Below are 24,318 nucleotides of genomic sequence, written 5' to 3'. Positions count from 1 at the left end.
ATCAACTCAAAGTGAAGCTAAACAAGTATATGTTCCTGGCAAGACGAAAGCACGCTGGTGGGAGGCGGCTTTATGGGTTTTGCAGTAGCATGCCTACTAAACAGATTCTCGGTATCAAAAAAATATCAGCTTATTTTATTTCGATTAGAAAGAACCCGTGCAAAGATGAAGACAGGTGACATGCGAAAAAAAGACAGACAAGTAGTGGTAGGACAGAGAAGGCGAAGTAGAAAGCAAGAGAGAACGCGAGGGAAATAGAAAGGAAGAGAAAAGAGCGCGTATAGGAGAAAGAGTGGCATAACCATAAAAGTACTTAAGAAAACGACATTAGAAAATAAAAAAACAATGCGTCATAATGTGAAAAACTAATATAAAAGGCAAGATATATATGTATATATATATCTATATAGATATAGATATATCTATATATATATATATAGATATATATTTGAAATTCAATCAAGAAAACATGGATGGAGCAGTTGAAACATGCATAAAAAATAGAATTCGGTGAAAAGGTGTGTATATATATATATATATATATATATATATATATATATATATATATATATATATATATATATATATATATAATATATTAGACATTCTATCAAGAAAACAAGGATGGGCAGTTGAAACATACGTAATAAGTAGAATTCGGTGAAAAGAGAAAACTTCAAATACAATTGCATAACTAATACAAATGCCGAAGAAAGGAAACAAGAGGAAGGACTTCAGATATAAATTAATACACACAAAATGAGTAAATAGTTAGTGATGTACTAAGTAAACAAAAAAGTAAAGCGGAGAAAAAAAGGAAAAGTAGAGAAAATGTAAACAGCAAGAAAAGCTCATATTTATGAACCTAAAAGTTACTTCGAAGAGCACGTTTTATTGCGCGCTTTACCTAAACACAGAGTACGGATGTCTCATACTTTAATACAGAATGTGTTTATTTCTCCGTAGATTGATATTGTCCACGATTTGGTCTGGCTGGCTAACTTGTATTTTGCTAGCCACGGTACAAACCTGCTGCTGAGAGCCCGTGCACTCCCACTCGCATCCACCAGGGGCTGCAACTGAGTTAGTAAACTCATGGGAGGGCGTGGCCAGCACCTCCTGTCGCTTTCAACAAACCTGCAGCGGGAGGGTTGGAGGATTATTATGATTGGTCTATTTCGAGCCAATCAGAAAACCTTACAGCGCAGGGCTGTGGGCCAGGCCTCTGTAGCTGCTCATCAATCACTGTCTAAATGCAATTCTACGGCCCCCAAAAAACTTATCCTACTCTGAATGAATTCGTATTTCCAATTTACACTTCGGCAGTTGGTGCGTTCCCCTCACACAGTCAGTGTGGCTTGGACAGGAAGAACAGTTAGAGATGTTTGATGAAGACCAGGGACAGCCATGTCTTAAGACTCTTTAGTAAACAGTGCTTCCGCCAGCAGTGGTGGTTGCTGATCTGTGACACTGCAGGGCGTGGAGCTCAGACATCCACGCTTCATTCAACTCGGGTCTCTGCCTTAAACTGCACTGCAAACGGAGAGAAATGCGTGACCTGGGACTCCGCTTCGGGCACACAGAGGTTCAAATAAATATATACACAGACGACATCCTCTGAAGTCCGCCTTGGGTCTAAACCTCTTAAGTTATTTCCCCACTCTTAGAATATTGAATGGGAAGATGAGCCCCTCGCCATTTCGCTAATGCGTGTTTAAGGCGTGTGATCCATGCGTGACGAGGGGGCATTTCAATTGCGCTTAAATAACTTGTTGTGACATGCAACTTGCCTTGTCTGTGAGGCGCGCACTGTCCGACGCAGAGGTGGGCGCACGTGTATGAGTTGGAGTAGGAGGGTTAGAAGATTGTTAGAGTACGGCGCGCAGTTTTTTCTTGGGCACATCGCTTACTCTGTGACGAGGACAGAATGAGTGTCGTGCCACCACCCTAGTTAAAGAGCATGTCTGAGCTGCAAGATGGTGGGTGGAAAGGGCTTTTGACATCTCTGCTTTTCGCCTAAACACCCTGTGTTCGTGCCAATGCCTTACACTTACTCACTCCGCCTCTTCGATACCTCATCACCTCCTACACTTTCTGTCTTACCTTCTCAGTACCTCACATCACAGCACTTCCGCTTTACTACTAGATCCTCGTTGCCAGTCCCTCGAATCCTTTCTACTCTAACCTCTGTACAACATCCAGTCACGTTTATACACTTCTACCATTTGCACATCCCTCCTACCGAGACCCTAAATTACTTCTACTTTCCCAATCCCTCAACAACCATTCACTCCACATGTACTTCCTTCTCTGGAACTCGCGCTTCCCAAGGTCCCAGTCACCGCCTCTTCCCTGGCCCCGCCCCTCCGCCCCACATCCCGCCCCTTCTGCATGGCTCCGCCCTCCCAGGCCGATGACAGCCGACCCTCTTTAAGTTGCGTCGCGCCACAGCTGTCTGCGAGCACTGAGCCTCCTGGCGCCATCCCGCTGCCTGCAGGAAGAATGCCTTCAGTGTAACAAAAAAAAAAAAAAAACTCAGGGAGGAGGGGAACTCAAAACACGCCAACCCCCTCCGACCAGGGCCACTGCTGTCACACAGCCCCCAGCGGCAGAGCCCAGGGACACTTTGAATCAGGTCAGTGCTCCCAAACCTCGGCTCACACTGCAGCCCCAGGTGCGACTGCCAGCGCAGGAGCACGCAAAGTATGTGCCCGTGCGACCCCGCGTCCCTTTTATCACAATTGCATGAATTAAATGAAAATCATTCTTTTTGGCTGTGCAACGCGTACCTCGCCTCGCTCGAGTATTTCTTTGACTAATTTTGATTTAGTAATTTGAACGTAGGTAGAAGTTGTTTCGCTTTCCTTCTTGACACTTAAAAACCTTTATTGTATTTTTTACAGAGTTCTGACAGAAGAACCGACAGCAGCTTTGGATTTGTTTCGCTGTTTTGGGCCGGAGCTTTTCATCTTCTTCTCTTTTTGTGAGCATTTTCTGAAGTTAGTTGAGCCGGCACAGTTGTTTGCAAATGATGGAAGTTACGACGGACCAGCCGCGGTGGGTGAGCCACCACCACCACCCCGGGGTGCAGCATCCGGACTCCCACCACCATGGGCTGGGCCACTCCTACATGGACCCCTCGCAGTACGCGCTGCCCGAGGAAGTGGACGTACTCTTCAACATCGACGGCCAGGGCAACCACGTCCCGTCCTACTACGGCAACTCGGTGAGGGCCACGGTACAGCGGTACCCGCCGGCACACCACGGTGAGTGCAGCGGAAAGAGGCGCTACAGTGCCTGGAGGTGAGCTCTGCACACCCAGAGAGGTAGTTGGGCCTGGAAGGTGGCACCGAGTGCTGCAGACCCCGAAAGGTGGCGGGTGGGCGCAGCAGACCTGAGAGGTACTATGGGTATGAAGACCTGGGAAGAACTAGCCAGGTGTCACTGCGCCCCCTGAGAGGTGGGAGCTATGGCAGTCCTGCGAGGTGGTGGGTTGGCACAGCATACACTGATGGATGGCAGCATTGACAGGTGAGCTCCGCAGACCCAGCAAGGTGGTAGGTGCTTACTGAAGACCTGTGAGGCGGTAAGTGGGCACCGCACACCCTGACAGGAATTGGGGTACCGGTGTAAGGTGGACACTGGAAGGTATAATACTGCGCTTGGTACAGCACACGTTAGGGAGTTTGGGGGACCAGCCCTAAGGGTCCTGTACGTCCTGATATCATTCGTAAACAAGTGCTAGGTGGGCACGGCAGTGCGTGGGAGGTGTTAGAGGGCACCGCTCTGTTGTCGCTGGGAGAAGTAAGGTAGCCGAGGTTGAGTATGCGTGGCACACCCTCACCCGGGGTGCTATTAGGGGGCAGACGAGCTCTGTAGATTCTCACAAGTATTAGAGAAGCAGAGATCGGTGGGACCCTGCAATCAGCGCGAGGCATTAAAAGGCCGGGGCAGGTGTGCACATCAGTACTCGAAAGTCCTTAGGTGACCCTGGAGATGTGGGCACTGCGACACTTGGCGCGCATTGTCGTGCCCGTGGGAAATGGAACCTGCACTTGTAGCAAGCGCTGACACACCGGGTCAATTTCTGATGGTGGGCACTGCAAATCCTGTGTGGCTTTTAGTGCGATGTATTTCTACAAAATCGGGGCAAAATGTGTCGCGGTGTAGGTGCACGTTCTGCCAGCACTTTTGTTGGAAAGGACCCTGTAAATCGAACCGTGTCCTGGAGGGGCCTGCGCCCTGCAAACCTGGACACCGCTGTAGTTGATATAGCCCTGGAAATCACCTGTGCGGCAGCAGAACGGATCGGCACACCCGACAACAAACAGGAGAGGGTGCCTCTTCAAAAAGAGTCCCTATGAAGAGTCCCTATGGTCGTGCCCCCCCCCCCCCCAATCCCCCACCCCGCCCCCCGCCTTTCACAGAATCCGTGACGCTATTAATTCTGGTGTCCTGCTTGCCCCGCGCTATCAGGCACGATCCACACTTTGTGTTTTAAGCAGTGGCAGCCCCCCAATAAACCCGGCCCGAGTTAATAGTTGTGTCCCTACAAACCGTGACAGATGTGAGAAGGCCCCTACAACGTCTTGCCAAAGAGAGCAGACCGCCAGCAGCATCTGGGGTTGTCCGTCTCGTCAAATCCTTGTCTTTTGACCTTGTTGCACGTTAAGGGTTTGCATATCGGCGAAAACCCAGTACCATTGTGGGGTGCTCCATGGATGTCCGCACAAACTCCTGCCTGCCAGGGGGACCTTGTGGCAACATGGGGCTTTAGGTGAATGTCACTGCAGAGGAGTGAAGCAATCCTCTCTGGGGGCCGAACATCACTGGAGACACTGAAAAGGGTACATAGGGGTCATGTTCGCGCTGAAATCTATCGTGGGCCAGGCGCCCAGACCCCGACAAGCCCGCCTCAGAAAGTCCTACTGGGCTGGCATCCTGCCCAGGGTCCATGTCCCTGCGAGCCCTGGGAAATGGTGACAGATGTCCCCGCACACTTAACAGGGCAGTGTGCGCCCTGTTTGGGCCTGATATGTGTGCCATGCAACCCCTTAAAATGTGCCAAAAAAGTCATACGTTAGTGACCCCCACATGAAAAGGTGCAGACTGAGCAGAAACTGTCTCTGTAAAAGGTGAGGGGAAGCATTCGATAGACGCTGCCGCACAACAGAGACACGTCATACCGCATAAAAACGCCGCACCTGGTGTGGGATCATACACGTTATTAAAAATACGCAATAGATGTGAAAACAACGCATTAATATATGGCAGTATGGTGTGAGCTCCCAGAAAACCATTGAAATAACCGAGAAAGACCCCGTCAAAATCTCGCAGCTATTTGGAAAGACTCTCGACAGAGGTGCCGGCCATTTAAAGCCGCGACGTTTTAGGGAATATTTCCGGCCTAAGTGTTTATTGTAGCATGGGAAAACTAGAAAGTGGGCAAATAGGAGAAAGCTAGCACACATACAATTATGGATAATGTCTTATGTAGAAAATGCCCAATTTAAGGGCGACGTATTGTACACGTAAGCAGAATGTTGTCTCCTCACAAAAGTCTGAAATGAGGAACATTTACTTCAAGGCAGGCCCTGTCAGGGGGGGGATTTGACTTGTGGTAGGTGTAGAGCCAATTCTGTGGTGTTTGGGGAAATGATGTCTTGTTCCCCGTGCCTGTCCATCAGAGACCCCTGGGTCTGTAGTCTGCGAGGTATGGAAGGGGGATACCAGTTCAGTACTGCACACCTTCCCGCCAAGCCCCTCAGCTGAGAGAAAGGCGCCACTTGTGGTTTGGACGTCTGGGGGCTTTAGAAGGGGGCGGCCAGGGCTGTAGGAGCGGTGGTGCAGCCAGGGCTTGTCCGCCTGTCAAAGCGAAGGGACAGCCCGGCTCTCCCTGTCGACGTGCACAGTACGGTGGCCGGCGCAGGACTGGAGGGCGTGAAGCCAGGGCTCCCGTAAGAAGAATCAAACCCGGGCTTATGAAGTGGGCAGATTTAGCGTGTTACATGACGATAAACACTCAGGGAACCATTATCTAAAGCATACGAAGAATTTATCAAAAGGCGTCTTCAGTCCATCAACGCGTAAACGCACTTTATAAGAAAAGCACATCCTGTGTACATCATTTTAGTTGCACAATAATTCACTGTATTTGTATATTTGTAAACAAGCATTGCAGTTCGTGTGCAGGTGATCTTACGATCTATATCTATATCTATATATATATAATATATATAAACACACATATATCTATATATATAAACACACACATATTTACCTATATAGGCATGCATTTAAAGGTGTAGGTACGTCATGCAACAAACGTATATTAGATAATCTCAAAACAATTTACAACATAAGTAGCGAACATATATATAAATTGTATATAAGATGGTAAGTTTCCCTCCTCCTATGTGAAGCTTCGTCTCATGCTAAGCAGTGATTAGAGTGCTGTTATTCACAAACAGTATGAATATACCTTAAGGAGATAGGTTTTTTAAGGTAAGGCCTACAGTATTGAGCACATTTTCATAGTTCCGTTCCAGCGGCTACTCTGGTAGATTTAGCACTGAATAATTTCACCTCACTATAGCAGACTATGTATACCATATTCCAAGATTTTGAGCCCCTCCCCCCCCTCCATCTTTCCTATTCGCCATATTTCACCCTTTTCTCCGTTGCACTGTTCGCTGGTGGACGCTGAACTTCACTGGGGCACCAAATGTTTCTTTCCCCATTCTCATTTGTCACCGGAATGCGCCTTAATCAGTTTTCATCTCATAGCGCGGAATGCGGAGATACCACAGAAATATTCAAACCTGAGTACGACACATTCTTCCTAACTCATGCATAAATCTCATGTCCGATCAGCAAATGACATTGTTATTGTGGGTCACGCAAAGAAGCTCGCACGTACACGTAAATGTACGCACGTGACGTGCAATTCCCCCAGCATAGTAGCTGTTTTCGTCTGTTTACGCAAGGCCTTTTACCGCTGTTCGAAAGACTGCCGAAGGTGTCATCTGATGTGCAGATGCGGTAAAGGTACATTTAAATTTAAATAACAGGACAACTGCAGTTAATGCACGAGCAGACGCAAAGCTCGAAATAACACCCTTTCAGTGCGTTTATTCATGTGTCTTGCGTGGTTGGATGGGTTAGTACTTTATCATTTGACCTGCTCACTTGAAAGACATAATTGTGCAAAATGCATTTTTAGATTTTACCAGCATCAGCAGAAAGTGGAAATGTCATCGAGAGATGGCCTCTCCAGAAACGCACCCTTACCGCTTCCTGGAGCAGGTGATAAACCGCTGCTTGTCCTTGAACCCCCCCCCCCCCACCCCACCCACGCACCTTCACAGCCCGCTTCCCCTTTCTGAAAATAGCGCGCCGCACCTTCTGGTGGGTGTACGCAGGGTCATCGTCATACACCTCACGCTCTTTCCGGAAGCTGGCCACAGCATTTCCAGTTAAAATCACCCTTTGGATTTTTTTTATTTTTACTTTTCATCAACCCGTCTTGTCCTAATACGTCTTAAAAGCTCGACCGATACACCCCCAAGTGACACTTTTGTGCACGGCACTTTACGTAACAGTTATGGGTCAGATTATTTTTCTGAATGAACAGGGCCAGAGCGTACATCTCCAGGACACGTGATACGTTTTTGGGAGAGATGTTCTTTTTGCCACACTCTGCCCTGTAAAATGTGCGATACTTCTGTGAATAAAAGAAGCCAGCATGCAGTGATTACATATTCAGATACAGACATCGGTTGTGCTTCGCTTATCCATAAAGTTCCTTACAGAGGAGTCGATTTTAAATTATTCTGACATTGAATATGGAAACATTTGATTTTGCAGTGCATGCAAAGGATACAGTTTTTGTTGTGAATTGCCTCCGGTTGTAAACGAAATAGTGGTTTATTCGTTCCAGCAATAATAGAAATATTCAGAATGCGTGCACTATCGTAGTTAACTGTCTAGAAAGGAACATGGCCAGTGCCTCTAAGGTGCAATATTGAGTAGGTTTAAGAAATTATAAAAGACGGACTAAGGTCCTTATGTAGTAACATATTTTCCCATAGATACTGAATTGATACACCAGGCCTTTGGACTCGTCCTCAGGACTTTAATTCTTCTTATCCATGTCTTTATTGAATAGTATCTCCTGTGAATAGTTTTCTAAAACACATCTACATTTTATGGGTCATTTTGTTTTATATATACATACGTTATGTATTTGTTTGCTTAAATATAGACCTGTATAATGCCTTCAATCATGTAAATCCCTACATTATTAAAATGCTATTCTGCTTATAAATGCAAGCCAACAAAAATAATAATAAAAATAGTAATAAACTGAAAAACTAGTTATTGTAGATAATATGGATGTTTTCTGCAGCATGTCTTTAGGAAGCTAATGGCAGTAATCATGTTTGTTTGTAATTTTAATTGTTTTTTCCCCTCTTCCAGGAGGTCAAGTTTGCCGCCCACCTCTGCTCCATGGATCCATCCCCTGGCTTGATGGGGGTAAGACCCTGGGGGGCCATCACAGCGCTTCCCCCTGGAACCTGAGCCCCTTCTCCAAGACTTCCATCCACCACGGTTCACCGGGATCTCTCTCAGTCTACCCTCCCACTTCGTCTTCATCCTTGTCAGGGGGTCATTCTAGCCCCCACCTGTTCACCTTCCCGCCCACGCCGCCCAAAGATGTCTCCCCTGACCCCTCACTACCCACCCCTGGCTCCGGCCTCTCCAGGGGCCAGGAGGAGAAGGACTGCATAAAGTACCAAGTGTCACTGGCTGAGAGCATGAAGCTGGAGTCCTCTCACCCCCGGAGCAGCATGGCACAACTGGGGGGCGGCTCGGCGCATCATTCCATCAGCAGTTACCCCTCTATGTCCTACGTGCCGGAGTACGGCTCAGGCCTCTTCCCACCCAGCAGCCTTCTGGGAGGCTCACCCAATGGCTTCGGCTGCAAATCAAGGCCCAAGACACGATCAAGTACAGGTAGGAATCTGGTTATTGGTGTAGTTGTGGATGGAAACGTGAAGATGCACTTGTGGGAATATGGAAAGTAGGAAATTATCCAGGGTGCAAATTAGACTACATACTCAGTGAGGTGAACCCAGCAGAATGAGTGGTTGAAACCTAAGATATGAACTAAAATCCTGAATAGGTTGGTGATATGAATCCAAGAAGGGGAGTGTATGGACTTGAGACTAACTGGTAGAAACCCAAATGACTTGGGGATAAGAACTAATGTCTCCATAAGACAATACATCTATGGAACTAGGATTTGAACCCAGGGTACTCACTGACAGGAACACAGTAAACTAGCTAGATAGTGGGTGATGAAAACCCTTGCCATGCTAGGAGCCCTTTATTCGGATCCATGTCAGGAATCCAAAAAGCTTGGCTGATTGGAACCTATAAAATGGAAGAGATATGGAAACATACATAAGAGACTGGGCAGGTTAACCTCAAAACTGAATAACTCAAGAGTCTACTGGGCTTTAAATTAGAATGCAAGAGGCTGGCAATGGAAAGCAGGAGAAATGGCGTTGAAGCACAAAAGGATTAAATGTAACTCAGGAACCTGAGTGACTGAAAGTTAAAAAGTGGGGGATATAAATTCCTTAAAAATTGGGTATGGACCTCAAATGATGGTGTGATAGAAACATGGGAGCTTAGGTCAAGATCGAACTGGAACAGAAAATAGGCCTGGGCATCAAAATAAAAGTAGCCACTACCTTTAGTGAATTAGACAGTCAGAGGTGTGGGCCTTGTTTGTAAACTGGGCAAATCAACAGTACGAACCGGCCCAGTAGACCATAAAAGAGCCAAAAAACGGCTCACACACTGACCTGTCAGATCAGCCCATTGGGCATTGCCTGATAGCCCATAGGCCAGGTCGTCCCTGGACTAGGTGTTGTAAACCCCAGTACTCTGAACTATGGGTACCTAAGAATGGGCGGTAGGGGTGGCCACCCTGGCCCATAGGGGTGACTACTACCCTGACCCAACCCAAACAGCCTGCATCCTTCTGCAAATGTAGCTAACCTGACACACATAGAAAACCTTCATGCACATTCAGTGTCCTTACATCAGTGTGGGGTCTCAGAGTGGTCTCTTAATACACATTAAGCATGGCGGTGTGCCTAATACTGTCCATTTCAGCTTAAATACAGGTGAGGAACTGATTGTCAGTCTAAGCCCCTCCTGCACCTTTGGTGGTGTTTCAAATATGTGGGGGTAGACGGTGACATGAAGGCAGGCAAGCAAACACAGATGGATTTAAAGTCAGTCAGGTATATTTTACAGTTCACACAGACGGATACACGCACTCAACCACAAAGGCGTGCGTGCACACGCACACACTACCCCCACTCATTCCAACCCACAAACCTTATTCCATTAACATGTTTGGGCCACATCTAACGAAAGGCGCTTTGCCATTTTGTGGATTTCTGCCTCATTGCACGCCTGTATCCTATAGGAGGAAAGGGAGGCCGCTCAGTGGCATTGTGTTTGAATGCTGTAACCCAGCGTGCTCCCTGCGCTTTCCACGCTGCCCCGTGGCACGAAGGAGGCCCTGACCGCAGGCGGGGGCACAGCTGCGCGCCCTGCGCTGCGCAGTATTCTTCTCAGCGACCGGCCAATCTCGACTTCGCAGAAAACCACTGCCCTCGGCCTTTTTCCGACCGGCAGATCTGGGACCCTGTGTGGTTTAAAATCGGACCAATCGCAGCGTATCGATCGTGTTACTGAAGTGCAGCCTTTTCAAAGGCCCACGTCATGCTCTTAACACACCCTGACTCCACTAGTCCCGAAAAAGCATCCGTGAATTGGCCCAGCACATCCTAAACAGCTTTAAGGCCTACGGATGGTGGGATATACACAAATGAATGCAACACAGCGCCACGTAGCATATATACCTTCCCGGGTAGGAAACTGGGAAATTATAGTTAAGGCTGCACGGTGGACCCTTCTAATATCTTTCTACGCGTTGGCACCGCCCATCTGACTAATTCAACTATTAATAAACATTCTAATATCTTTCTACGCATTGGCACCGCCCATCTGACTAATTTAACTGTTAATAAACACGGACACACATCAATAGTAAGCAGTGACGTAACCCCAAATAATGCCCTCCCCTGCAGAATGTGAGGAGTGGGGCCCCATGGTTCCCATATCTCTCATATATTCATTGGCCTTGGGCTGAATGGGAGCCCCCCCCGAGACGTTGGGAGCCTCCCTGCACCGCAGGGGCCCGCGTTGGTGAGATACACTCGTCTCCGTTGCACGGTCTTTTCCACTGGTGAATCTTCCGTGCTACACGCGCCCCTCACATTGCCGCACGGTTCGGCCGGAGGGAGGCAAGGGCTATCTCACAGCCCCGTCCCCTGACTCTCTCCCCAGGCCTGGGGCGAGAGCAGACATGGGGAGGCTTTCGCAGGGTGACTGTCTGACCCGGGGCCGTCGCAGTTTAGATATGTTTGAGCTAATCCAATTATTTCAGACTGCTGCACGCGACAGTTGCATTGTTTATCCAGCGCCAGGAACTTTAATGTAGTCCGGATGCGGTGAGAGAGAAAGAGAGCGACCTGCACGGTATTCTGTGCCTCGGAGCAGAGGGGGTGCGGGTGGGCAGGGGCCTCGGCGGTCGGTGAGGTGAAAGCTGTGTGAGTTAAAGTAGTAGTGGAGTAAAATAGCTTGAGGGTTAGACGGGAAGTGAGATCAGCGTGTGTCACAAAATGGTGGGCCTGCGCTGCATGGTTTGACGAGCGGTCCATAACATTTCACGAAAGTAGGCCCTCTCGAAGCATGGGCCGATGCCGGCACTTCAGAGATGGCAAGGGCATGCATCATTGACCCCGAGTCGTGTAATAAGGTTGCGAAGCAGCTAGGCAGAGAACGGTGAGGGAGAGACAATGGAACAACAAAAAAAGTGAAGTAGAAAGGCAGTGAGCTACAGAAAAAAACACACGAGGTAACTAGGTAGATAAAAACAACTATATGTGGGATCGGTGTGGGGTAGTAGAAGGTATGTACAATTCTTGTAGCAGGTACAGTGGCACCGGGGCAAGAGGTGTGAAGGGCCCAATTCACCCCAAATGTGGCTGTCTTTTACTGCCGCACCAGGAGGTGGGGAGCGCATTTGTTTTCCTCGCTTGCATTAGGTCTCGTGACCCCACTGCTAGAAAGATGCAAAGAAGGACACAGAGAGGAGGCCAGGCAAACAGAAGCCGGAGAGTGTGAGCTGCAGGGCAGAAGAGCAGAGAGATCATGAGAGGAGAGAGGTAGACAAATTAGCCGGTAGGCAGAGGGGCAGCTGGTAGGGTCAAGATGGTCGGTGATGCTGGTGAGAAACTGCAGTATTGGCACACTGCAGCCCACTCTCACAGATAAAAGGGGCGCCCGTGGTATCTGTTACCATAACTGTGTATACATCTCCAGTGCTACTCTCTACATCATTTCTAACCCGGCCACCCCCCCACAAACACACAGAGAAACTAAAAGCCCCTTCCTTCCAGCGGCTCATACGGCTTCAGATGTTGTGACTAGATATCAGTTCGGGGGCAGAGCTGTCTGTACAGGGACACAGGATCTGACTATTGCCGAGGAATTCGGCCCCATCGGCACGCTGCACGGCTCGTCCTTCTCTGGTCAGCCCAGTGCACAGGCTGCCACACTCTGGGAAAGACTCTGCACAGCTCCGACATGTCTTTCGTAAACCCCTTGTACTGCTCAGCACTTCCTTTGGTAAACACACTCCACTGGTCTCCCATTTCTTTGATAAATAAATATACGGCACAGCTCTTAAATCCCTTTGATAAAGAGACTGCACGGTTCTTCCGTTTCTGTGGCAAACAGACAGTTCTTCCAACCTCTCTGAAGAAAAAAACTGCCCATGTAAACAAGCCCCCCCCCCCCCCCCCGGCACCCGGTTGGTGAATGCACTGCTCCACGGTGACAGTTTGCAATGGATGTACTGCACACCTCTGGCATCCTTCTGGCAAACAGCCAGCTAGGCTGGGGCTCTGGCTTGATAAACCTGCACTTGACCATAATTCCTTAAAAGTCAGAGATAATCCAGTCTCTTTCCGTGCAGCATTCTGGCAGCAGAACACAACTGAATGAACAAAGCAATGATTAAAAAATGAAAGGCAGACACCGGAGAACTCATGGGTTGAGACCAAGAAAACTGCCTACATTTAATGTAAAACACGAAGGCATACCACCGACGTAAACAAAGGAGAATCGAAAATGCCAAACGGATTAGCACTTTATTATGAGCTTGTTTTGCACATCCACCTTCAATTTCCGCATCGGGTTTACCAAGACCGAAATTACCTCTCTTTCCGTGGCCAAGCTACCTGTCTAAACTACGCAAACCTTCGCAGTTGTAGTATTACTACTCCTAATGATATTATTATTGTTAATATTATTTTAAATATTAAAAGTTGCAGGTACAGCAATGACGATGATGATAATAATAATAATATAGAGTGGTTCTTAGCAGAAATGCGTCTCCGGGAGCCCCTGTGCCAGCTTTGACTCGGAGGTATTTCCTGAGCCCGACAGAAGCTGCCCAGGTGAGAGCGGCGCCCCCTCTCTGGGGAGGGAAGGAGGGAGGGCGTCGCGTGCGCGCCGTCGGCGTCGGCCTCTGCCCAGGTGAGAGCGGCGCCCCCTCTCTGGGGAGGGCGTCGCGTGCGCGCCGTCGGCCTCTGCGCCGCCACGTCAGGTCGCTCCTCAGGCGGCACCCGACAGTTGGTGGAAAGAGGCCGCTGCTTCGCCGCGCGGTTGCTCTCCCCGCGAGGCGCTGCGGTTCGCAGAAGGAGGCCGCAGCGCTCGCTGTTTATCAGTCGCTCCGCAGCTCTCTCCACCGCGGACGGGGCCGGAGCGGGGCGGTGGGGTGTGCAGGGAGCGCGGGATGAGGAGGGCGAGGGAGGAAGGTTTTGACGGGCTCGTGACATTAGTGACAAGAGGGGCTGGTGCACGAGGACTCTTTCACGGCTTCGAGAGGAGGGAGAAAGGGTAGAAACAGCAGCAGCCGCGTGTGGGGTGTGTGGCATCATTCAACACACCAGGCAACCCTCAAACTATACTGCTGCCACCGGCTGAACTAGCAACAAGACATAGCAGCAATAATAATGATAACGATACTAATAATATCATCATAATAATGCATAGTTATTTAATAATAATTGTAATAATCCTCATTAATAACATCACTATTACTGCCACATTTTAATTAGTAGCAGTATCATTATAGCATCGATACACATTTGGATGTTGAGAGTAATGCTCATTATTGATAATAGTAATAATGCCTATAGTAATAATACGCCCAGTAGCAACAGCTAGTGTAGCAGAACGAGCACTAACAGCACTAATATAACATATAACAATAATATAACCGTAGTAATAATAACAACAACAATAATAATAACAATAGTAACAGTAATAAAATTAACACGATTTTTGCATCTACATTATTGTTATTAGCATTATTATAGCAACAAAACATATTACGATTTCGCGGATAATGCTGAGTAGTAGTATTGATAATAATAATATTACATTGTAGCACTCGTGACGCATCTACTAAGGCCTTGATTTGAGCCATGGAGCATGGAGAGCATCCCCTAGCTTCGTTGCTTTGGATTTCTGTACGTTGTATTTTGCCCTTATTTTGTTTATAGGCTGTGCTTACATTTATTGCAAATAGGGATCGAGGCGCTCGGGCGCGAACGTCATCGGCACTTCCAGCCCAGGCCTTCGGAAGGCTGTGTAGGTTCAGCGTAGAGGTCGCAGCTGCAAACAGACTGGCCCGGAGCAGACTGCGGTTTTAGGCCGGGATGACTTCTGAGAACAGGACTGCCCTTGAGCTGATCATGTGAGATAGGGACTGAGGACTGGACTGGAGCAGGCTGTGCGAGTTTAAGCCAAAGAGTTTGACTTTAGCCTGGGCACAGCAGAGCGTCTCTAAACTCCATTCACGTAAAAGTTGACACATTGCATGCTGTGATGCACGTGATGCCCGTGGTTAACAACTGTGTCAGGCTTGTGGCTCCTGTCACCACCCGGAGTGAGGGGGAGGCACTCAAAGCAAGAAGTGCGACCACACCACCATCTCGTGCTAACAGAGATAGTCTATAAACTCACACAGTTAAAACCAGGCAAACGTTGCAGTCAGTTAGCCACAACATGTTTTATACCCCAAGCTGCTTTTTTTGTGTCTCCTTCAAATCTTTTATTATTTTTTTAAGCAACTCCTGCTTTCAATACATAAACCTTCTACAAAATAAAGGTGCACACTTCTAATTGACAGCAGAACACTTTCATCTTCTCTGATGGAATCAGGGGACGGGTGCGCTTTCCACTCCTGCATAAGCATTAGCTTAGCAAAGATGCAATGGGACCTGGTGCAAATAAGGAAAATGTCCCCTGTGGCTTCCGTTGGGGAAGTAAAATACGGCATTGTCAGGGTTCCATTTGCCCCTCAGGGCTCTGGGCTTTGGTGTCCCTGCTCCTGCTGCACCAGTGGTAGCTACTCCCCTATTATGTTACAGTTATAGACAAGTAGGAAACACTTTGAGAACTTTCTAGAAGCCTTGAGCGCACTTTGCTTTTCAGGAGTATGCAAAGCCCTGTAAACAGGAAGTGTTTTTCTCCACTCCCGTCTTATCATGTGAGATTCACTTCGAAGGGTGGAATACGTTGAAATGTCTTAGGGATTGTATGCCTTTAATGTTTGCTAAAAAAATACACTTAGTACATCCATGATGTTACTGCTGTGTTGTCTGCATAATGCTAGAACTGCACCCTGCCTATACCTCTGGAAGTGCACCCTTCATAAAGCTGGTACTGAATGCTTGGCATATTGCGGGCACTGCACCTCTGCTCAAAACTGTCATGGCACCGTGTGTATGGTGATGGCTTGACTTCTACAGTATAATGTAGGCACAGCATTCCAGGCATAATTCTGGCACTGCACACTGCCTGATGCTGGCACTCGCCTTCTTCATAATGATGACCCCACCATGAGCATAATTCCGACACTGCGCCATTTGTAAGGCACTGGACTCGCTGTGTTATACTGGGAGCAGTTCCTTTTGTAGAATGTGGTGCTGCACCCCCAGCCCAATGCTGCCATTGTATAATTTGTATAAAGTCGGCCCTGCACCCTTCTGCATAATGCAGAGACATCATCCCCAATAATGCAGACATTTTACCATCATGTGTTGGAAGTGGAAATTCCGCCAGTGACATCACCCCACGGGAGCAGAATAATATTATATTGACCCTTACGTACAGAACGGCACAAACTGATTTTTCCATTTGGTGCTTCGGCATAGTGTGGTAACCATACCCAACTCCTTGCTGCTTACTCAGGTTATTAAGAGCAGGGGCATGAGATTCTTCAGTGTGTGGCCTATGGGTTGTACACATAGTAGACTCGACCAACTGAGCTACCAGTGGGCAGCAAAACTCAGACATGAGTTCAGTATAAAGGATCTGAAATCAGCTGTCCCACACAGAGCACAGCACTACAGCTCGACACATTGCAATAAAAAGAAATATAACACAGTACAGCACCATACAGTTCTAAACACAATGCAATACAGTACAGTAAAATACATGATACTGGAGTGGTAGACAGGCCAGGCTGGTACTGCCAAAATAATGGATTATATGAAAAGATGGAGTGGTCACAGTTATGAGTTTTCCCTTTCCATGCTGATTTGTTTGTGCTAATGCTTTTTTCTTAACACCTATAGTCCATTGGCCTGCGTAGAAACGAAAGACCACCAGGCAGGCTGGGGCCTCCTTGCCCAGACCTAACAACAGTTCAGAGACAGCAAACTGTTGTGCGACGTAATGAGAGTTGTATTGCTTACACCAGTGGCGTTCAACCTTATAACTTCCGGGGGCCCCCTGAATCATTATTGGAATATAGGACCCCCACTGAGTCATTACTGCTAGCCGAGGGTCCAGCCTAAGCATTCTCGATTATTTGAACCACAAAACAAAAGAGAAAAAAACCATTCAAACAAATACACAAATGATGATGCATTTAATTTAAAACGCAAACACATAGATATTAAAAAAAAAAAAACAAATCTTTATTTTACTATGATGGAGCTTTTCTAAATTCAATTGAGGCCACTCATCCATACTATATTCTTTTTGATGCACTTAGACTGCTCGCACAAATCAGTCTGAGGATACTAATTTAATTTTTAGTCTCCAATTTCAAATTCCTTCACATATAAAGTACATTTAAAAATGTCCAGTGGTACATTTAACTTCTTTATTTATATACACTTAATTAATCTCTTAATATTTAATTTTCTAAGTAATCACAGATCCCCTGATGAAGCTTTGGGGGCCCCAGGGGTCCCCGGACCACAGGTTGGGAACCATTGGCTTACACCCTAGCATGAGCCCCACAGGCCATGTCAGAAGGCCACTGTGCTGTAAGTGCCAATTGTGAGAAAAGGGATACTGCACTATTGAACTGTTTCCACAAGGGTCTTTTCTATCCTTCGAGTGACTCTGTTTGGGCCTCAAGGAGCAAGCAGATCCTTCCACAATCTTGCACCACTGGTCTTCGAAGTCCTACGTGCATCAGAACCAGCTTGATTTTCGGACATCTATGCCTCTGTTGATTTCTCTCAGTTTCTTTAGGCTACTCCACCACTCATTTTGGGGCCTAGTCTCTTTTGGTGGACTGCAGAAGCAGATTTGTCAAGCCCCAATATTTCTCTTTAGACAGAGTTGTCCTCTACCATTAAGTACTCTCAGGATATGATCTTAATTTTGTTAGCTTGAGTGACCCCCAACTCAGTAAGGGAGCCTGTGCAGTGTATGCACTCGTGGCTAGGCCTAGAGAGGCACATGCTTGGAACATCCTGTCCCCTCTCAATGACCGCTCGTCCCTTCCAAAGCCAGGCCTGCATGCACTGTAAAGAAACCAGGCTCTGGCCTGCCCTGTGCAATGCATTTCCTGCAGACTGAAAACCCCTTGTCTCTCAGGACCTGTGCATATGTCCCTCTTTCACACCAGCCTCCCTTACGACAAAAGTACTTGACTCCAAATCTCCTTGAAATGGATAATAACAATACAATTATCTCTGAAATGGACGACACTTGATGAGAAGGAGTTTCATGCTTTGGTGGACATATGCTATGGAAATCAGGCCGTGGTCCCATCTGACACAGTTTCCATCGACTGTTCGGGCCCGGCGGACCATGCCTTTTCTGTGAGAAGTTGTGTCTTACTCTTCACTTGGGTTGCCAAATTAGGGCTGTCTGCGTTCATATTTCTGTGTTTACTACTAGGAATGAAGGGCTCATTTTAAGTCCTGCAACTGGGAGGTGGTAGGTAGGTATTCTTCGGGGGAGAGCGGAGGCTCCAAGTCTCTTGCCTCTCCACAACATATGAGAATTAGAAAACTGCGACCCCTCCATACCAGCCCCAGGTATTAAGTCTCTGCTATTGCTGCGTCGATAGAGTATTTTTGAGTCACATTTCTGAAGGTTTATAGTGTTTGCAAGTCATGATTGCAAGAAAATAACCTCAAGCGAGGGGTTGAGGTGGAAAAAGACACATTTTCCTAGTTCGAAGATTTGAAGAGAAGAGAAACTGGTTTTCCCTCGGCTGTGGGATGAAGGAATGTCTTTACCACAAATTAGTAATGCTCCTAAAATGGCAGTTTCTGCCAACGGGGACAGTTATTGTGAAAAGTCAACCTGTCGTTTTTTTCTGACAGGACTAAATGAGACAAAGGTAGATGGAAGTTAATGCCCTGAGTTGAGCACATGAATGCAGGCACGAGGGGCTTTCACACACCTTCAAACTGCTCGAGGAGGAATTCTGCTCAGCTCCGAGAAAGCCGCAGATTCATTTAATAAAGTTAGGCGGTGTGCCTGCTTAACTAGCTGCATTCCTCCTTCCAGGTCGATTCTAGCGTGCTTTTACAATCGTTTTTTAGGATGATCTGCAATTAAAAAATGTATTATAACATGTATCGTTTTATTATTATCAGGGATAATCGACTGTATTATCACGGATATTACTATTAAAATATCAATAACAACAAACAACAACACAACAACAACAATAATAATAATAATACTGGTGTTTGCTTTATTTGTAGTAGTTTTTTGTGGTATTTTTAAAAGATGTAACGCTCGACACAGAAAGGGGAAAAGGGCATTGTATGCCATAAAGTAAAACTACACAAAAACATGAAATTATCAATATAAAATATCGTAGCAAAATGTGATGAAGCACAGGCAAAATCCGTAGAAAACAAGCAAGGGAAAAAATATAATAAAAAATAAAACTGCCCTGTCCCTATGAAAAAGAGAAAGAAGGAAAAAAATAAGAAGCCGTAAAATAGCAAGTATCATTATCAGTAGTAGTAACGGTAGCATTATATAGTACTCCCTTGTTATTCTGAATTTTTATTATCAGTCTCTGTATTCCCGCTCGCAGTCCCCTTAACCCTGCAGTCTGAATTCCTCAGTTGTACCTGCCAGATAGGGAAGTAAAGAATACTCAGTATTTGTTAGACTGGTTGTAACTGCTAGCGTGACCAGCATCTTTTCCACATACTGTGAAGCAGGTGCCAGTGCAGGTGTCTCTCATGGAAACCTAAGGAAACCTTTCTTCAAAGCAGAGTCCAAATACATCTGGCCCTTCCACCTCAGCAGTGAGCATGCTGAAGGACAGGGCTGCTAGAAGCAGGGTCTTTTGTAACCACTCTTAAGAGACTTTGCCATCTTCTTTAGATAATTGGGGTATTTCCTTGTTGGTGCCAATTGCTAATACATGTTGCTGATAAAGAAAAATAACTAATTCAGTTAAAAGCATAAATTGCCATCTCTAATTTGGATCCACAGACAAGTGAATCCCTACCTGACGCAATGGTTGTAACAAATCACATACAGAACAAGTGCAAGGATCTACTGCGAGCAGGTGTGGTTGTTCAAAAAGATGCTGTCTATGTTCTGGTAATCTAACTATTTTGCAAGGTAACATTTACCTATTGGCCCGAGCGATTAAGTCCTCAATATCACTCCCCCCCCACTGCTGGAGGCATCCTGATGGCATCATAAACACACTGATGGACACCAGTAGGTACACTGACAAAAGTGACCCTTGTATATGCCACAAAAGTCTAAAACACATTGTGATGTCACAAGGGGTCGGGAGGCTGCTCCGCTTCTATAGAGTTAAATGTGTTTTCAAAAGGAAATGCTGCATCCGCTTGCTGCAGAGTAGATTAGGCATACTCATTTTGTGACAACACCTAACAGTGCAACCCCAAGAGAGGGAAACATGTTGGTGCCAACAAGAAACACTTAAAAGTGCACCGCATTTTACGCCACAAGTAGTTTTATTGACTGTCGTCGCCCAAGAAGTGCCCTGAAAGCCACTGAAGAGCTGCAGATGCCATAACAGCATGACGTTTTTCTGTGTGGTCTGCTAACAAATGTTTTGCCACTTTTGTTTAGAATCATGGAGATGCTACAAGGCCACCGCAGGAGACACTGTTTCGCAGCCAGCTTGCTTTATCATAGATCAATTTGCCCACATGATGCAGCTCTTGAACCAACACCCTTTTGTAATAACATTCAATTAACTACAAGGCACTGAGTCTTTTTAAGAACCACTCCTAGGTGCAGATTAGCAGATGCCAGCCTGGCATGAACTCCAAAGGTGTTGCCTATGGGTGGGCTGGGCCCATGCACCACCTTGTATTCCAGATTGCAAGAGCTTCCTATTATATTTCCAGGTGGCATCATTTGATTATCATCTTACTGGACAATTTGCCCACGAATGCACTATTCTGTAGTTGTACAGCATTAAACAAAAAGCTAGGATTCTCTCTAGCAACCAGCTACTTCGCTTGGAGGGTGCCCGATGCCAAGACAAATCAATATACATTCCAGCTTGGCTTCTGCTCCAAATGCACCCTTTGTAATTGAACGGATACTTGTGGAACCCTCTGAATCGGGAATATTGGTGGAGGGTGGTTTTTGAACAGCGGGCACACCCACAAAATCTTCCTTGGTGTTCCCTCAGCTCTACCACCAAATACTTGTAACTTACCTCATAGCGAAGACACAGTCCTGTGGAAACGACCACAATGTAAAAGCGATATGGTTAGGCGTTGGGGAATCAACATAAATTGACTACATGTGCACAGATAATCAGCAACACCACAAAAATGCTCTGTATATTCAATAAAGTCAGATTCACCCAGTACCATTCAGAGGCCCTCAGGTTTTCCCTGCCCCACACTAGTGACTATGGAGATTGTTCAATGGATGGATTAATTGATTATCTTTGTCTGGTTCTGTGAATTCAGGATCTATGCTCAGCTAGGTAGGGGTGTATCGAAGACTGCCTTTAAATAGGTACCCAGTGGGGCTGATTTAAACATTCAGATATTCAGCTTCAATTGAATACTTGTTTATATTTCTAGTCACAAGTCTAACCATTAAGAGCGGATTCAGATTTTGAAAAGGACTTAGTTTCAGAAATTAGCATTTTCAAAAATGTTGCTTGTTCTTAGATTTATATTTCTTTGATCTAATGGCTTCTTGACACATTTATGAATGAATTGAGGGAAATAAAATAAATCACGGGAACACACAGTTGAGGAAGTTTTAGTTATTGTTTTTATAGCCAGTCTTGATCAAATGTGGATTTTATTTTGTTTCTGTTTGGCCGCAATCCCCTATCAACAAACGATAAATTGATTGACCATTAACATATACAATTCAGGACATCCTTCGTAGCCTCCAACCACTGCGAGGTGGCTGGTGGGGAGCAGCTGCTCCCATAGTTATACTTTTGCCCTTTAGATTTTAGATGGCATAGAGTGTTTATACTGGAGGGTACCATCAAGGCCTTTGTGGATGAGAGGTGTATCAAGACATGTTAAGAGAAATGCACGAGGATGTTTCACTGCTTCTAATAGGTGTCTGAATCTACTTTACAGTGTCTAAACACATGAAGAAAAACTAGCTGGTGTGTGGCTGAATGTGTGACTGCTGGTTGGAATTGGGTTGCATTCTACACTATGCTGGCTGGCCCAGCAATAGCATGTATAAGCCCAAGTGGAGGTAGCTGGTGGTCAGTCTGTGGTCCCTAAAGTGAACTATGTGCCCTCTTGTTTTCAGAAGGCAGGGAGTGTGTAAACTGCGGGGCCACGTCCACACCCCTGTGGAGGAGAGACGGCACGGGGCACTACCTGTGTAACGCATGCGGGCTCTACCATAAAATGAATGGCCAGAACCGGCCCCTCATCAAGCCCAAGCGGAGGCTGGTAAGTAGCTCCTTCTGACCCAACGCACCAACGCTTTTTTCTTTCTTTCTTTAATTTCCTCAGCTCAGGAAGGGAAGCTTTCTCCGGGGATTTGGCAGCCCAGTCAAAAGACTTGTTATAGTCAACCGAAGAAGTGTTTTCAAGTAAGACCGAACAGACACTATCGGTTCCATAATGCACGTTTCTATCAATGTGCCTGCTAAGGTTATAGAACCATCACTAGTTATTTATTTCCATTTTCATATAATCGTGGGACGGAGGGCGGCCATCACTGAAAATATTTTTTGGGGATGAGCAATGGTAGGTGGGAGATTAGGTCAGGTCAGAAGAATATGAACAATGTTTTTCAGGGTAAGACCGCATAGGCACAGACCTAAGGAGTTCCTATCTGTAAATGTGCAAAGTTCTTGATTAAGCGCTCTTTGAGATTCATAGGTGCTGTGTAAGTCTCCCCCGCACAGCACAAGCAGGTCTTTAATGCTTGAAAAAGGATTCCTCTGTCTCTGCATGAATCTACACGTTTTAGATTTGTTTGATTTCTGGGGAACTTATATAGCTGTTGACTCCAGACAGGACTTATTTCAATACAATTATACACGCTACTTCTTATATATGTTACTTGAAATGGGTGTTCACATTTGTAATTCATATTCTTGTGCTGCAGTTAATAAACCCGGTTGTGTTATAGAATAAATGCCAACATCTATATAGAAGTCTCAGTTCTAAGAGGGGGGCACTGAAGTACCAGTGTGTATCTCATTTCTCAAACCATCACGTATAAAATTGATCTACCTCTGCACTCCCACCCAAATTGTCCTTATTCATGCTTGGCGCCATTTACAGCACCGCTGTTATGAGGGCTACTGGTGCCCCAATAAACACAAATACAAAACTGCAATGTCTAGGTAGGACTTTTAGGAAAAACACATGTACCCAAGAATGAAAACAGATTGGTTTATAAATGTCTCCAAAACCACTATATGACATTACAGGACTTTAAGATGTATAAGACTCTTTATGTATTATTTCACAATGTGTCTTAAGCGATAAAAAACAAAAATAAATATGTGTTTTTCACATCAATGTAAATCCGTACTGTGTATTACTGGAATGATAAACACACACACACACACACAAATATTCTGACATGGAAGTCTGTCTAGATTTTGATATGGGCTCGCACACATGTTCTCAATATGTTTCGCTGCTTCATATCGCTCCCACTCTTCTTGATCCCTTTAAAGCAGGGCTAGTACTTTACAAAAACACCAGCTACAATACAATACGAATTAAAATAAATAAAATGTGTGGACTAACCTGTTGTAACGGGAGGATGTCAGACGCTACAGTGAAGTTAGTCCGTGTAGGCCTCACCCTCCGGACAGAGCTGTCCCAGCTTCTTCAGACAGCTCTGGCCCTGGTGCCTACTGCCCACTCATGGGACTGACATCTTTCACACCCTCATTAGTAAAAGGAAAAGTCTTTCTAGCGAGGGAAGTTCTGCCAGGGCCTCCATTTCTGGCTTCTCAAGCTCGCTTTCCCTCTCTTAATGGGAAAGACAAACTTCCTAGGAAAAGGCTGCCGGATGTCTGAGCGCTGCAGATAAGTCGTGCACGCCGAAGGCCTGTCTCCCCTGCAGAGCCATTAAGGGCTCTTTTATTCAGAAGCACAAAGTACGTGGATGGGGAACCCCCTTTTCTGGCGGCGAGCTGCAAAGTATAAAAGTAATCACAATTAAAACGCATCCTGAGCTACAATAAACAGTCTGCTTGAGGCGCAGTGCCCCTCGCATCACTCGGTGAGACATCGGCGTGATGCTGTCACTTGCTACGAGCCAGGGAAGCCCACCCAACTCTGAACATCAAAGTTTGTACAAAAACGCATTCCAGTGCCGTCCCAGGGACTTCCACACGTCTATCTTATTCCTATTTGGAATCTGTTTTCCAGAGTTAACTAA

General features: G+C 46.3%; 1 protein-coding gene across 6 annotated transcripts in view; it reads left to right on the top strand.

Moving 5' to 3' along the window:
• Positions 1 to 2,447: 2,447 nt before the first annotated feature.
• The window catches only part of GATA3 (GATA binding protein 3), a 35,070-nt gene continuing 13,199 nt past the window's right edge, over positions 2,448 to 24,318 (top strand). For 2 of the 6 annotated variants that reach the window (XM_085653529.1, XM_085653525.1), the window contains exons 1-4: positions 2,593 to 2,703; positions 2,904 to 3,266; positions 8,479 to 9,015; positions 22,216 to 22,361. In XM_085653529.1, the coding sequence (XP_085509655.1) occupies positions 3,029 to 3,266; positions 8,479 to 9,015; positions 22,216 to 22,361 (921 nt within the window). In that variant the 5' untranslated portion in view covers positions 2,593 to 2,703; positions 2,904 to 3,028. Of the gene's footprint in view, positions 2,704 to 2,903; positions 3,267 to 8,478; positions 9,016 to 22,215; positions 22,362 to 24,318 lie in introns of all 6 variants that reach the window. The other 4 variants (XM_085653527.1, XM_085653528.1, XM_085653530.1 and 1 more) reach the window with 4 other exon arrangements.

This window comes from Triturus cristatus, chromosome 4_1 (assembly GCF_964204655.1).
Source record: "Triturus cristatus chromosome 4_1, aTriCri1.1, whole genome shotgun sequence".
NCBI classification, from domain to species: Eukaryota; Metazoa; Chordata; class Amphibia; order Caudata; family Salamandridae; genus Triturus; species Triturus cristatus.
The sequence above is the reverse complement of the archived record's forward strand: the minus strand, read 5'-3'. Positions and strand labels throughout refer to the sequence as shown.